This window comes from Oncorhynchus nerka, linkage group LG15 (genome assembly GCF_034236695.1).
Source record: "Oncorhynchus nerka isolate Pitt River linkage group LG15, Oner_Uvic_2.0, whole genome shotgun sequence".
Lineage (NCBI taxonomy): Eukaryota > Metazoa > Chordata > Actinopteri > Salmoniformes > Salmonidae > Oncorhynchus > Oncorhynchus nerka.
In genome coordinates this window covers 3,457,656-3,473,309 of record NC_088410.1, presented here as the reverse complement: position 1 = coordinate 3,473,309, position 15,654 = coordinate 3,457,656, and the positions used below count along the sequence as shown (strand labels likewise).

General features: G+C 44.5%; 1 protein-coding gene across 1 annotated transcript in view; it reads right to left on the bottom strand.

Moving 5' to 3' along the window:
- The window catches only part of LOC115121577 (zinc finger protein 420-like), a 122,524-nt gene extending 107,721 nt beyond the window's left edge, over positions 1 to 14,803 (bottom strand). Inside the window, exon 1 of the mRNA XM_065002160.1 lies at positions 14,330 to 14,803. Coding sequence (XP_064858232.1) covers positions 14,330 to 14,585 — 256 coding nt within the window. The 5' untranslated portion in view covers positions 14,586 to 14,803. The remainder of the gene's footprint in view (positions 1 to 14,329) is intronic.
- Positions 14,804 to 15,654: the final 851 nt, after the last annotated feature.

Below are 15,654 nucleotides of genomic sequence, written 5' to 3'. Positions count from 1 at the left end.
TCTCCCATACTAACCTGGTCATTGGAGGGGACCTTAACTGTGTGCTAGACCAATATTTGGATAGATCCTCTACCCAGCGAACCCCTACCTCCTATTCAAGCGAAATCTTGAACACCTACATAAAAAATTCTAACTTATTTGATATATGGAGGATCGCTAACCCTACAGGTAGGGAATACTCCTTTTACTCTCATGTTCACAAGGTTTACACTCGAATTAACTACTTTTTGTTGGATGCTAGACTACTCCCCTATACCTGTAATGTGAGGTATCATGATATTATAATCTCGGACCACAGTCCACTCACCTTCTCCCTGAGATTGGGTGACATTGTACCAAACGAGAGGGTCTCTGGAGGTTGAATCCTCAGCTCCTCACAGAAACAACATTCTGTGAATATCTTAAAGACCAAATTAAATTTTTCTTTGATACCAACGACAACACAGAGACCTCCCCAGCATTATTGTGGGAAACACTGAAGGCTTATCTGAGAGGCTGTATCATCTCCTTTCAGGCTGCCAGGAGTAGGCAAAACTGAGGAAAACTGGAAGAACTAGAGGGACAAATTCACTTACTGGATAGGGAGAATGCTAGCCACCCATCTATGGAGAAACATTTAAAAAATTACCTCTTTAAAATTTGAATATAATCAGATTCTCTCAGTTAAAATTGCTCAATCTTTTCTCTATTCCAAGCAAAAATATTTTGAGTTTGGTGACAAACCACACAAATTACTCGCCAGACAACTTCGAAAAAATGTGAGTGACCGAATGATTCACAGGGTTAAATCTGCATCTGGGGAATTACTCTCTTCCCCCAAAGACATCAATGACAGATTCCGGCAGTTTTATGAGACTCTATATACATCTAAAGCGGATCCTAACCCCTTAATTATGCAAACATTTCTGGAGGACTGTAATCTTCCTGCCCTGAACCAGGAAGATTCTAACTTCCTGAATAAGGAAATATCTCTTGATGAAATTCGAGAAACAATTAAAATCTCTAAAGAGTGGCAAGACCCCGGGCCCAGATGGATACCCTGGTGAATTCTATAAAAACATTCAGCAACATGCTCTCTCCCCTGATCTGCGCAAAATGTTGATTCAGGCCAATGAGGATGGAGCTCTCCCTTCTACTTTGGACGAAGCGTTCATTACAGTTATACATAAGAAGGGTAAAGATCCAGAAGAGGGGGTCATACAGATATCTCTCCTTAATACAGACCAATATCTCTCCTTAATACAGACCAATATCTCTCCTTAATACAGACCAAAATCTCTCCTTAATACAGACCAATATCTCTCCTTAATACAGACCAATATCTCTCCTTAATACAGACCAATATCTCTCCTTAATACAGACCAATATCTCTCCTTAATACAGACCAATATCTCTCCTTAATACAGACCAATATCTCTCCTTAATACAGACCAATATCTCTCCTTAATACAGACCAATATCTCTCCTTAATACAGACCAATATCTCTCCTTAATACAGACCAATATCTCTCCTTTATACAGACCAATATCTCTCCTTTATACAGACCAATATCTCTCCTTAATACAGACCAATATCTCTCCTTAATACAGACCAATATCTCTCCTTAATACAGACCAATATCTCTCCTTAATACAGACCAATATCTCTCCTTAATACAGACCAATATCTCTCCTTAATACAGACCAATATCTCTCCTTAATACAGACCAATATCTCTCCTTAATACAGACCAATATCTCTCCTTAATACAGACCAATATCTCTCCTTAATACAGACCAATATCTCTCCTTAATACAGACCAATATCTCTCCTTAATACAGACCAATATCTCTCCTTAATACAGACCAATATCTCTCCTTTATACAGACCAATATCTCTCCTTAATACAGACCAATATCTCTCCTTAATACAGACCAATATCTCTCCTTAATACAGACCAATATCTCTCCTTAATACAGACCAATATCTCTCCTTTATACAGACCAATATCTCTCCTTTATACAGACCAATATCTCTCCTTAATACAGACCAATATCTCTCCTTTATACAGACCAAAAGATCTTAGCAAAAACGGGAGGAAGAACTAGGGACTGACATCTCAGTGGCAGACTGGGAAGAGAGCTTGGAGTATATCCACACATGCTCCATTAATTCCAGACATCGTCTCATACAATTCAAGGTATTACACAGATTACACTATTCCAAAAAAAACTAAACTATTTCCTGACACATCCCCTACATGTGATAAATGTCAGGCTACGCAGGGTACACTACTCCACTGCTTTGCCCTATGCTCTAGCTTGCATGGTTATTGGTGTGGAATTTTTTAGGATCCTCTCTGAAGTTTTGGAGACTTCAATAGATCCAGACCCGCTTCTGATAATCCTGAGTCCCTAAACGGATTAACCAACCCCCCAAAAACAACTAATCTCGTATGGTCTCATCTCGGCAAAAAAAACTAATCTTGTTGTTTTGGAAAAAGAGGGAAGCGCCCTCTACCAAATTATGGCTCAGTGAATTGGCAAACACTGTACACTTAGAAAGAATTATAGATATATTCTGAACAATAAATTATCAACATTTGATCAAAAATCTGGCAGCCTTTCCTCTCCTACTTGGACGAGTCGGCGCTGTGAATTTGTACTTATTAACGCACTCTCAATTGTAATATTTTAATCTACCTTTGGGCAGCGTGTGCTGACCCTACCACCCGAGCAGTTGGGAGGGGGAGAGGGGGGAATAGGGGAGGGGGTAGGCGATTGGGGGTAGGGGATGGGGGGTACATCTTCCCTCTTTCTTTCTACATGTCCTTGTTTTGTATGTCGTGTTTTGTATTATTTGTTCTGCACCCGAACTCTGGTTCTTGTTGTTCCTGTCTGCTCTTTGATGTTTAGATAAGAATTGTATACCTGTCATGTAATACCTATACACCATTATTGTGTGTGTTTAATAAAAAATATTTGAAAAAAAAAAAAAAATGTTGCAAGCAGTAAGTTTCCAATTAAATGTGGAGGCGGAGCTCTATAGTGACGCGCTGATATCACGTGTCACCGACCCGCGCGCCTTCAAAATGATTCGGCAAATCATCATTTAATTAAATGTGGAGCTCTATAGTGACGCGCTGATATCACGTGTCAGTAAGTTTCCAATTAAATGTGGAGCTCTATATCACGTGTCACCGCCCCCCGCACCTTCAAAATGATTCGGCAAATCATCATTTAATTAAATGTGGAGCTCTATAGTTACGCGCTGATGACACGCGCGCCTTCAAAATGATTCGGCAAATCATCATTTAATTAAATGTGGAGCTCTATAGTTACGCGCTGATATCACGTGTCACCGACCCGCGCGCCTTCAAAATGATTCGGCAATCATCATTTATTAAATGTGGAGCTCTATAGTTACGCGCTGATATCACGTGTCAGTAAGTTTCCAATTAAATGTGGAGCTCTATATCACGTGTCACCGCCCCGCGCACCTTCAAAATGATTCGGCAATCATCATTTATTCTAAATAACATTGATCCGTCATATCTACCGTTTCCACATGTTGCAATTACTATTTCTTGCGACGTTGCTTTTGTCTAATAGAAACCAATGAATCTCCATTAGTTCCTGTTACCAAGAAAGCAGCTACTCTTCCTGGGGTTTATTATGGATCCCATTAGTTCCTGCCAAGGCAGCAGCTACTCTTCCTGGGGTTAATTATGGATCCCCATTAGTTCCTGCCAAGGCAGCAGCTACACTTCCTGGGGTTAATTATGGACCCCCAATAGTTCCTGTTACCAAGACAGCAGCTACTCTTCCTGGGGTATATTATGGACCCCCAATAGTTCCTGTTACCAAGACAGCAGCTACTCTTCCTGGGGTTTATTATGGAACCCCATTAGTTCCTGTTACCAAGACAGCAGCTACTCTTCCTGGGATTTATTATGGATCCCCATTAGTTCCTGTCAAGGCAACAGCTACTCTTCCTGGGGTTAATTATGGATCCCCATTAGTTCCTGTTACCAAGACAGCAGCTACTCTTCCTGGGGTTTATTATGGATCCCCATTAGTTCCTGTTACCAAGACAGCAGCTACTCTTCCTGGGGTTTATTATGGATCCCCATTAGTTCCTGTTACCAAGACAGCAGCTACTCTTCCTGGGGTTTATTATGGATCCCCATTAGTTCCTGCCAAGGCAGCAGCTACTCTTCCTGGGGTTAATTATGGACCCCCAATAGTTCCTGTTACCAAGACAGCAGCTACTCTTCCTGGGGTATATTATGGACCCCCAATAGTTCCTGTTACCAAGACAGCAGCTACTCTTCCTGGGATTTATTATGGATCCCCATTAGTTCCTGCCAAGGCAGCAGCTACTCTTCCTGGGGTTAATTATGGACCCCCATTAGTTCCTGTTACCAAGACAGCAGCTACTCTTCCTGGGGTTTATTATGGATCCCCATTAGTTCCTGCCAAGACAGCAGCTACTCTTCCTGGGGTTAATTATGGATCCCCATTAGTTCCTGCCAAGGCAGCAGCTACTCTTCCTGGGGTTAATTATGGATCCCCATTAGTTCCTGCCAAGGCAGCAGCTACTCTTCCTGGGGTTAATTATGGACCCCCATTAGTTCCTGTTACCAAGACAGCAGCTACTCTTCCTGGGGTTTATTATGGATCCCCATTAGTTCCTGCCAAGACAGCAGCTACTCTTCCTGGGGTTAATTATGGATCCCCATTAGTTCCTGCCAAGGCAGCAGCTACTCTTCCTGGGGTTAATTATGGATCCCCATTAGTTCCTGCCAAGGCAGCAGCTACTCTTCCTGGGGTTAATTATGGATCCCCATTAGTTCCTGCCAAGGCAGCAGCTACTCTTCCTGGGGTTAATTATGGATCCCCATTAGTTCCTGCCAAGGCAGCAGCTACACTTCCTGGGGTTAATTATGGACCCCCATTAGTTCCTGTTACCAAGACAGCAGCTACTCTTCCTGGGGTTTATTATGGATCCCCATTAGTTCCTGCCAAGGCAGCAGCTACTCTTCCTGGGGTTAATTATGGACCCCCATTAGTTCCTGTTACCAAGACAGCAGCTACTCTTCCTGGGGTATATTATGGACCCCCAATAGTTCCTGTCAAGGCAACAGCTACTCTTCCTGGGGTTAATTATGGATCCCCATTAGTTCCTGTTACCAAGACAGCAGCTACTCTTCCTGGGGTTTATTATGGATCCCCATTAGTTCCTGTTACCAAGACAGCAGCTACTCTTCCTGGGGTTTATTATGGATCCCCATTAGTTCCTGTTACCAAGACAGCAGCTACTCTTCCTGGGGTTTATTATGGATCCCCATTAGTTCCTGCCAAGGCAGCAGCTACTCTTCCTGGGGTTAATTATGGACCCCCAATAGTTCCTGTTACCAAGACAGCAGCTACTCTTCCTGGGGTATATTATGGACCCCCAATAGTTCCTGTTACCAAGACAGCAGCTACTCTTCCTGGGATTTATTATGGATCCCCATTAGTTCCTGCCAAGGCAGCAGCTACTCTTCCTGGGGTTAATTATGGACCCCCATTAGTTCCTGTTACCAAGACAGCAGCTACTCTTCCTGGGGTTTATTATGGATCCCCATTAGTTCCTGCCAAGACAGCAGCTACTCTTCCTGGGGTTAATTATGGATCCCCATTAGTTCCTGCCAAGGCAGCAGCTACTCTTCCTGGGGTTAATTATGGATCCCCATTAGTTCCTGCCAAGGCAGCAGCTACTCTTCCTGGGGTTAATTATGGACCCCCATTAGTTCCTGTTACCAAGACAGCAGCTACTCTTCCTGGGGTTTATTATGGATCCCCATTAGTTCCTGCCAAGGCAGCAGCTACTCTTCCTGGGGTTAATTATGGATCCCCATTAGTTCCTGCCAAGGCAGCAGCTACTCTTCCTGGGGTTAATTATGGATCCCCATTAGTTCCTGCCAAGGCAGCAGCTACTCTTCCTGGGGTTAATTATGGATCCCCATTAGTTCCTGCCAAGGCAGCAGCTACTCTTCCTGGGGTTAATTATGGATCCCCATTAGTTCCTGCCAAGGCAGCAGCTACTCTTCCTGGGGTTAATTATGGATCCCCATTAGTTCCTGCCAAGGCAGCAGCTACTCTTCCTGGGGTTAATTATGGATCCCCATTAGTTCCTGCCAAGGCAGCAGCTACTCTTCCTGGGGTTAATTATGGATCCCCATTAGTTCCTGCCAAGGCAGCAGCTACACTTCCAGGGGTTTATTATGGATCCCCATTAGTTCCTGCCAAGGCAGCAGCTACTCTTCCTGGGGTTAATTATGGATCCCCATTAGTTCCTGCCAAGGCAGCAGCTACTCTTCCTGGGGTTAATTATGGATCCCCATTAGTTCCTGCCAAGGCAGCAGCTACTCTTCCTGGGGTTAATTATGGATCCCCATTAGTTCCTGCCAAGGCAGCAGCTACTCTTCCTGGGGTTAATTATGGATCCCCATTAGTTCCTGCCAAGGCAGCAGCTACTCTTCCTGGGGTTTATTATGGATCCCCATTAGTTCCTGCCAAGGCAGCAGCTACTCTTCCTGGGGTTTATTATGGATCCCCATTAGTTCCTGCCAAGGCAGCAGCTACTCTTCCTGGGGTTAATTATGGATCCCCATTAGTTCCTGTCAAGGCAGCAGCTACACTTCCTGGGGTTAATTATGGATCCCCATTAGTTCCTGTTACCAAGACAGCAGCTACTCTTCCTGGGGTTTATTATGGATCCCCATTAGTTCCTGCCAAGACAGCAGCTACTCTTCCTGGGGTTAATTATGGATCCCCATTAGTTCCTGCCAAGGCAGCAGCTACTCTTCCTGGGGTTAATTATGGATCCCCATTAGTTCCTGCCAAGGCAGCAGCTACTCTTCCTGGGGTTAATTATGGATCCCCATTAGTTCCTGCCAAGGCAGCAGCTACTCTTCCTGGGGTTAATTATGGATCCCCATTAGTTCCTGCCAAGGCAGCAGCTACTCTTCCTGGGGTTAATTATGGATCCCCATTAGTTCCTGCCAAGGCAGCAGCTACTCTTCCTGGGGTTAATTATGGATCCCCATTAGTTCCTGCCAAGGCAGCAGCTACTCTTCCTGGGGTTAATTATGGATCCCCATTAGTTCCTGCCAAGGCAGCAGCTACACTTCCAGGGGTTTATTATGGATCCCCATTAGTTCCTGCCAAGGCAGCAGCTACTCTTCCTGGGGTTAATTATGGATCCCCATTAGTTCCTGCCAAGGCAGCAGCTACTCTTCCTGGGGTTAATTATGGATCCCCATTAGTTCCTGCCAAGGCAGCAGCTACTCTTCCTGGGGTTAATTATGGATCCCCATTAGTTCCTGCCAAGGCAGCAGCTACTCTTCCTGGGGTTAATTATGGATCCCCATTAGTTCCTGCCAAGGCAGCAGCTACTCTTCCTGGGGTTTATTATGGATCCCCATTAGTTCCTGCCAAGGCAGCAGCTACTCTTCCTGGGGTTTATTATGGATCCCCATTAGTTCCTGCCAAGGCAGCAGCTACTCTTCCTGGGGTTAATTATGGATCCCCATTAGTTCCTGTCAAGGCAGCAGCTACACTTCCTGGGGTTAATTATGGATCCCCATTAGTTCCTGTTACCAAGACAGCAGCTACACTTCCAGGGGTTAATTATGGATCCCCATTAGTTCCTGCCAAGGCAGCAGCTACTCTTCCTGGGGTTTATTATGGATCCCCATTAGTTCCTGCCAAGGCAGCAGCTACTCTTCCTGGGGTTTATTATGGATCCCCATTAGTTCCTGCCAAGGCAGCAGCTACTCTTCCAGGGGTCTAGCAAAATTAAGGCAGTTTATACATTAAAAAAAAGACAATATATTCACAACACACTGTGTGCCCTCAGGCCCCTACTTCACATGTGTATGTATTTTGTGTGCGCGCGTGTGTGTCAATATTTGTGTATGACTGTGAAGAGACCTCTTGTGGCATGTCTTGTGGGGTATGGCATATGGGTGTCTGATCTGTGTGCCAGTAGTTTAGACAGACAGCTCGGTGCATTCAACATGTCAATACCTCTCTCTATAAATAAAAGTAGTGATGAAGTCAATCTCTCCTCCACTTTGAACCGGGAGAGATTGACGTGCACATTATTAATGTTAGCTCTGTGTGTACATCCAAGGGCTTTGAGGTCCGGGATCCAGTTGCAGAGGGAGGTGTTTAGTCCCAGGGTCCTTAGCTTAGTGATGAGCTTTGAGGTCCGGGATCCAGTTGCAGAGGGAGGTGTTTAGTCCCAGGGTCCTTAGCTTAGTGATGAGCTTTGAGGTCCGGGATCCAGTTGCAGAGGGAGGTGTTTAGTCCCAGGGTCCTTAGCTTAGTGATGAGCTTTGAGGTCCGGGATCCAGTTGCAGAGGGAGGTGTTTAGTCCCAGGGTCCTTAGCTTAGTGATGAGCTTTGAGGGCACTATGGTGTTGAACGCTGAGCTGTAGTCAATGAGCAGCATTCTCACATAGTTGGTCATTATTAATGTTAGCTCTGTGTGTACATCCAAGGGCCAGCCGCGCCGCCCCTGTTCTGAGCCAATTGGCCCTTGGAGTCCCTCTTTGTGGCACCCGACTGAACAAATGTCTAGGTGTGACAAAACTAGGGCCTGTAGCACCTGCCTTGTTGATAGTGTTGTTAAGAAGGTAGAAACTAGAGCCTGGAGGACATGCCTTGTTGATAGTGTTGTTAAGAAGGTAGAAACTAGGGCCTGTAGGACCTGCCTTGTTGATAGTGTTGTTAAGAAGGTAGAAACTAGAGCCTGGAGGACCTGCCTTGTTGATGGTGTTGTTAAGAAGGTAGAAACTAGGGCCTGTAGGACCTGCCTTGTTGATAGTGATGTTAAGAAGGTAGAAACTAGGGCCTGTAGGACCTGCCTTGTTGATAGTGTTGTTAAGAAGGTAGAAACTAGAGCCTGGAGGACCTGCCTTGTTGATGGTGTTGTTAAGAAGGTAGAAACTAGGGCCTGTAGGACCTGCCTTGTTGATAGTGTTGTTAAGAAGGTAGAAACTAGGGCTAGTAGGACCTGCCTTGTTGATAGTGCTGTTAAGAAGGTAGAAACTAGGGCTAGTAGGACATGCCTTGTTGATAGTGCTGTTAAGGTAGAAACTAGGACCTGCCTTGTTGATAGTGTTGTTAAGAAGGTAGAAACTAGGGCCTGTAGGACCTGCCTTGTTGATAGTGCTGTTAAGAAGGTAGAAACTAGGACCTGCCTTGTTGATAGTGTTGTTAAGAAGGTAGAAACTAGGGCCTGTAGGACCTGCCTTGTTGATAGTGTTGTTAAGAAGGTAGAAACTAGGGCCTGTAGGACCTGCCTTGTTGATAGTGTTGTTAAGAAGGTAGAAACTAGGGCCTGTAGGACCTGCCTTGTTGATAGTGTTGTTAAGAAGGTAGAAACTAGGGTCTGTAGGACCTGCCTTGTTGATAGTGTTGTTAAGAAGGTAGAAACTAGGGCCTGTAGGACCTGCCTTGTTGATAGTGTTGTTAAGAAGGTAGAAACTACGGCCTGTAGGACCTGCCTTGTTGATAGTGATGTTAAGAAGGTAGAAACTAGGGCCTGTAGGACCTGTCTTGTTGATAGTGTTGTTAAGAAGGTAGAAACTAGGGCCTGTAGGACCTGCCTTGTTGATAGTGTCGATAAGAAGGTAGAAACTAGGGCTTGTAGGACCTGCCTTGTTGATAGTGTTGTTAAGAAGGTAGAAACTAGGACCTGTAGTACCTGCCTTGTTGATAGTGCTGTTAAGAAGGTAGAAACTAGGGCTTGTAGGACCTGCCTTGTTGATAGTGTTGTTAAGAAGGTAGAAACTAGGGCCTGTAGGACCTGCCTTGTTGATAGTGTTGTTAAGAAGGTAGAAACTAGGACCTGCCTTGTTGATAGTGTTGTTAAGAAGGTAGAAACTAGGGCCTGTAGGACCTGCCTTGTGTGTTGTTAAGAAGGTAGAAACTAGGGCCTGTAGGACCTGCCTTGTTGATAGTGTTGTTAAGAAGGTAGAAACTAGGGCCTGTAGGACCTGCCTTGTTGACAGTGCTGTTAAGAAGGTAGAAACTAGGGCCTGTAGGACCTGCCTTGTTGATAGTGTTGTTAAGAAGGTAGAAACTAGGGCCTGTGGGACCTGCCTTGTTGATAGTGCTGTTAAGAAGGTAGAAACTAGGGCTTGTAGGACCTGCCTTGTTTATAGTGTTGTTAAGAAGGTAGAAACTAGGGCCTGTAGGACCTGCCTTGTTGATAGTGCTGTTAAGAAGGTAGAAACTAGGGCCTGTAGGACCTGCCTTGTTGATAGTGTTGTTAAGAAGGTAGAAACTAGGGCCTGTAGGACCTGCCTTGTTGATAGTGTTGTTAAGAAGGTAGAAACTAGGGCCTGTAGGACCTGCCTTGTTGATAGTGTTGTTAAGAAGGTAGAAACTAGGGTCTGTAGGACCTGCCTTGTTGATAGTGTTGTTAAGAAGGTAGAAACTAGGGCCTGTAGGACCTGCCTTGTTGATAGTGTTGTTAAGAAGGTAGAAACTACGGCCTGTAGGACCTGCCTTGTTGATAGTGATGTTAAGAAGGTAGAAACTAGGGCCTGTAGGACCTGTCTTGTTGATAGTGTTGTTAAGAAGGTAGAAACTAGGGCCTGTAGGACCTGCCTTGTTGATAGTGTCGATAAGAAGGTAGAAACTAGGGCTTGTAGGACCTGCCTTGTTGATAGTGTTGTTAAGAAGGTAGAAACTAGGACCTGTAGTACCTGCCTTGTTGATAGTGCTGTTAAGAAGGTAGAAACTAGGGCTTGTAGGACCTGCCTTGTTGATAGTGTTGTTAAGAAGGTAGAAACTAGGGCCTGTAGGACCTGCCTTGTTGATAGTGTTGTTAAGAAGGTAGAAACTAGGACCTGCCTTGTTGATAGTGTTGTTAAGAAGGTAGAAACTAGGGCCTGTAGGACCTGCCTTGTGTGTTGTTAAGAAGGTAGAAACTAGGGCCTGTAGGACCTGCCTTGTTGATAGTGTTGTTAAGAAGGTAGAAACTAGGGCCTGTAGGACCTGCCTTGTTGACAGTGCTGTTAAGAAGGTAGAAACTAGGGCCTGTAGGACCTGCCTTGTTGATAGTGTTGTTAAGAAGGTAGAAACTAGGGCCTGTGGGACCTGCCTTGTTGATAGTGCTGTTAAGAAGGTAGAAACTAGGGCTTGTAGGACCTGCCTTGTTTATAGTGTTGTTAAGAAGGTAGAAACTAGGGCCTGTAGGACCTGCCTTGTTGATAGTGCTGTTAAGAAGGTAGAAACTAGGGCCTGTAGGACCTGCCTTGTTGATAGTGTTGATAAGAAGGTAGAAACTAGGGCCTGTGGGACCTGCCTTGTTGATAGTGTTGTTAAGAAGGTAGAAACTAGGGCCTGTAGGACCTGCCTTGTTGATAGTGTTGTTAAGAAGGTAGAAACTAGGGCCTGTAGGACCTGCCTTGTTGATAGTGTTGTTAAGAAGGTAGAAACTAGGGCCTGTAGGACCTGCCTTGTTGATAGTGTTGTTAAGAAGGTAGAAACTAGAGCCTGGAGGACCTGCCTTGTTGATGGTGTTGTTAAGAAGGTAGAAACTAGGGCCTGTAGGACCTGCCTTGTTGATAGTGATGTTAAGAAGGTAGAAACTAGGGCCTGTAGGACCTGCCTTGTTGATAGTGTTGTTAAGAAGGTAGAAACTAGAGCCTGGAGGACCTGCCTTGTTGATGGTGTTGTTAAGAAGGTAGAAACTAGGGCCTGTAGGACCTGCCTTGTTGATAGTGTTGTTAAGAAGGTAGAAACTAGGGCTAGTAGGACCTGCCTTGTTGATAGTGCTGTTAAGAAGGTAGAAACTAGGGCTAGTAGGACATGCCTTGTTGATAGTGCTGTTAAGGTAGAAACTAGGACCTGCCTTGTTGATAGTGTTGTTAAGAAGGTAGAAACTAGGGCCTGTAGGACCTGCCTTGTTGATAGTGCTGTTAAGAAGGTAGAAACTAGGACCTGCCTTGTTGATAGTGTTGTTAAGAAGGTAGAAACTAGGGCCTGTAGGACCTGCCTTGTTGATAGTGTTGTTAAGAAGGTAGAAACTAGGGCCTGTAGGACCTGCCTTGTTGATAGTGTTGTTAAGAAGGTAGAAACTAGGGCCTGTAGGACCTGCCTTGTTGATAGTGTTGTTAAGAAGGTAGAAACTAGGGTCTGTAGGACCTGCCTTGTTGATAGTGTTGTTAAGAAGGTAGAAACTAGGGCCTGTAGGACCTGCCTTGTTGATAGTGTTGTTAAGAAGGTAGAAACTACGGCCTGTAGGACCTGCCTTGTTGATAGTGATGTTAAGAAGGTAGAAACTAGGGCCTGTAGGACCTGTCTTGTTGATAGTGTTGTTAAGAAGGTAGAAACTAGGGCCTGTAGGACCTGCCTTGTTGATAGTGTCGATAAGAAGGTAGAAACTAGGGCTTGTAGGACCTGCCTTGTTGATAGTGTTGTTAAGAAGGTAGAAACTAGGACCTGTAGTACCTGCCTTGTTGATAGTGCTGTTAAGAAGGTAGAAACTAGGGCTTGTAGGACCTGCCTTGTTGATAGTGTTGTTAAGAAGGTAGAAACTAGGGCCTGTAGGACCTGCCTTGTTGATAGTGTTGTTAAGAAGGTAGAAACTAGGACCTGCCTTGTTGATAGTGTTGTTAAGAAGGTAGAAACTAGGGCCTGTAGGACCTGCCTTGTGTGTTGTTAAGAAGGTAGAAACTAGGGCCTGTAGGACCTGCCTTGTTGATAGTGTTGTTAAGAAGGTAGAAACTAGGGCCTGTAGGACCTGCCTTGTTGACAGTGCTGTTAAGAAGGTAGAAACTAGGACCTGCCTTGTTGATAGTGTTGTTAAGAAGGTAGAAACTAGGGCCTGTAGGACCTGCCTTGTGTGTTGTTAAGAAGGTAGAAACTAGGGCCTGTAGGACCTGCCTTGTTGATAGTGTTGTTAAGAAGGTAGAAACTAGGGCCTGTAGGACCTGCCTTGTTGACAGTGCTGTTAAGAAGGTAGAAACTAGGGCCTGTAGGACCTGCCTTGTTGATAGTGTTGTTAAGAAGGTAGAAACTAGGGCCTGTGGGACCTGCCTTGTTGATAGTGCTGTTAAGAAGGTAGAAACTAGGGCTTGTAGGACCTGCCTTGTTTATAGTGTTGTTAAGAAGGTAGAAACTAGGGCCTGTAGGACCTGCCTTGTTGATAGTGCTGTTAAGAAGGTAGAAACTAGGGCCTGTAGGACCTGCCTTGTTGATAGTGTTGATAAGAAGGTAGAAACTAGGGCCTGTGGGACCTGCCTTGTTGATAGTGTTGTTAAGAAGGTAGAAACTAGGGCCTGTAGGACCTGCCTTGTTGATAGTGTTGTTAAGAAGGTAGAAACTAGGGCCTGTAGGACCTGCCTTGTTGATAGTGTTGTTAAGAAGGTAGAAACTAGGGCCTGTAGGACCTGCCTTGTTGATAGTGTTGTTAAGAAGGTAGAAACTAGAGCCTGTAGGACCTGCCTTGTTGATAGTGCTGTTAAGAAGGTAGAAACTAGGACCTGTAGGACCTGCCTTGTTGATAGTGCTGTTAAGAAGGTAGAAACTAGGACCTGCCTTGTTGATAGTGTTAAGAAGGTAGAGCAGCGCTTTATTATGGACAGACTTCTCCCCATCTTAGCTACTGTTGTATCAACATGTTTTGACCATGATAGTTATAATACAGGGTCACTCCAAGTAATTTAGTCACCTCAACTTGCTCAATGTTCACATTATTCATTACGAGATGTTGTTGAGGTTTAGGGTTTAGTGAATAATTTGGCCCAAATACAATTATTTTAGTTGTATACATATTTAGGGCTAACTGATTCCTTATTTTAGTTGTATACATATTTAGGGCTAACTGATTCCTTATTTTAGTTGTATACATATTTAGGGCTAACTTATTCCTTATTTTAGTTGTATACATATTTAGGGCTAACTGATTCCTTGCCACCCACTCTGAAACTAATGGCATCTCTTTGTTAAGTGTTGCAGTCATTTCAAATCGCTGTAGTAGCTGACGAGTTATGGGTGCAAGGACTGACCATCCATGACATCAAAACGACGGTTTCAACCATGTTAATTAACATTTACTTTGTTTACAAACACTGGAGTAAAAGGGAGCATCTATTTTAAGTCCTGATGGGGAACCACAGCTGAACTTAGGTCACGGGGCATTTCTAAGTTATATTCTTCAAGAATCAATGACCATACATCATTAATTTATAGTCCAAATATGGATGTAGGAACTGCAGATTGACCCTTTAAAATCATACATCAGTTAAACTGCAGAGTGTCTCCGTTTTTAAGATAGTACTTACCAGTGTTAATCAGATCTCCTGTCTCTGCCTCCTCCTCTTCATCCTCCTCCTCTTTCACTCTGAACGCGTCTTCCTCTTCTTTCACTGAAACGACTTTCTCTTCTTCTTTCACTGTAACAGCCTCACCTTCTACTTCTTGTTTTATGGTAACATCCTCCTCTTCCTCCTCCTCTTTCACAACAACTTCTTTCTCCGTCCAGCAGACCTCCTCCTCCTCTTCCTCTTCTTTAACAAGAGCGAAGCTAAGTGAGCTCATATCGGGGATTAAGCTAGGCTATTGCTAACTTTAACGAGCCAGTCGGCAAAACAACAAACGTAAATAATGAAATTAAAATAAGCGTAACAAGTAAACACGACAGAATGGTGTTTTAAACACCAAGTAAACACGACACAGTGGCTAATACATCTCTGTAAAGAGCTTTATTATGAATGCTATATCGGACAGAGGTGTCTTAACTGTTGTTTGAAGAAGCGCCCCCCCCCCGTCCATTATATTATACGTCACTCTGACACCGTCAAGACCTACGTCGCCATCTGTTGACTGAAGTTGGTAACGCAGTTGAGGGAAAAGTGTATTTTATTTTTTTAGACAAAGTTCATAACGTTACCCCCCCTCAATCCCTCCCTCTTTTCTCTGACCACTTCTCTACCACGTTTTTTCTGACCCTCTCCCACTTTTTCTGACCCTCTCTCCCTCTTTCTGTCCCTCTCTCCCTCTTTCTCTGACCCTCTCTCCCTCTTTCTGTCCCTCTCTCCCTCTTTCTCTGACCCTCTCTCCCTCTTTCTGTCCCTCTCTCCCTCTCTCTCCCTCTTTCTCTGACCCTCTCTTCCTCTTTCTGACCCTCTCCCCCTCTTTCTGACCCTCTCTCCCTCTTTCTGTCCCTCTCTCCCTCTCTCCCTCTTTCTGACCCTCTCCCCCTCTTTCTGACCCTCTCTCCCTCTTTCTGTCCCTCTCTCCCTCTTTCTCTGACCCACTCTCCCTCTTTCTGTCCCTCTCTCTCCCTCTTTCTCTGACCCTCTCTCCCTCTTTCTGACCCCCTCTCTCTCTCCCTATGTAATATGCACAACACACCAACGCAGTCGACTCATAGCAGTAACAAAACAAAACAAAAGTATATATATATATTTTTTTAAATAAAATAATTAATAATCGATTGATCCACACAATAATACCAAAGTCAATATCAGCATGTGAAGTAGCTAGTTATCTGTCAAATTGCCCTAAACAAACTGCGCTATCAATACAGGTGTCTACAATCTCACCATGAGAGAGAGGTATTGACATGTTGAATGCACCGAGCTGTCTGTCCTAACTACTGGCACAC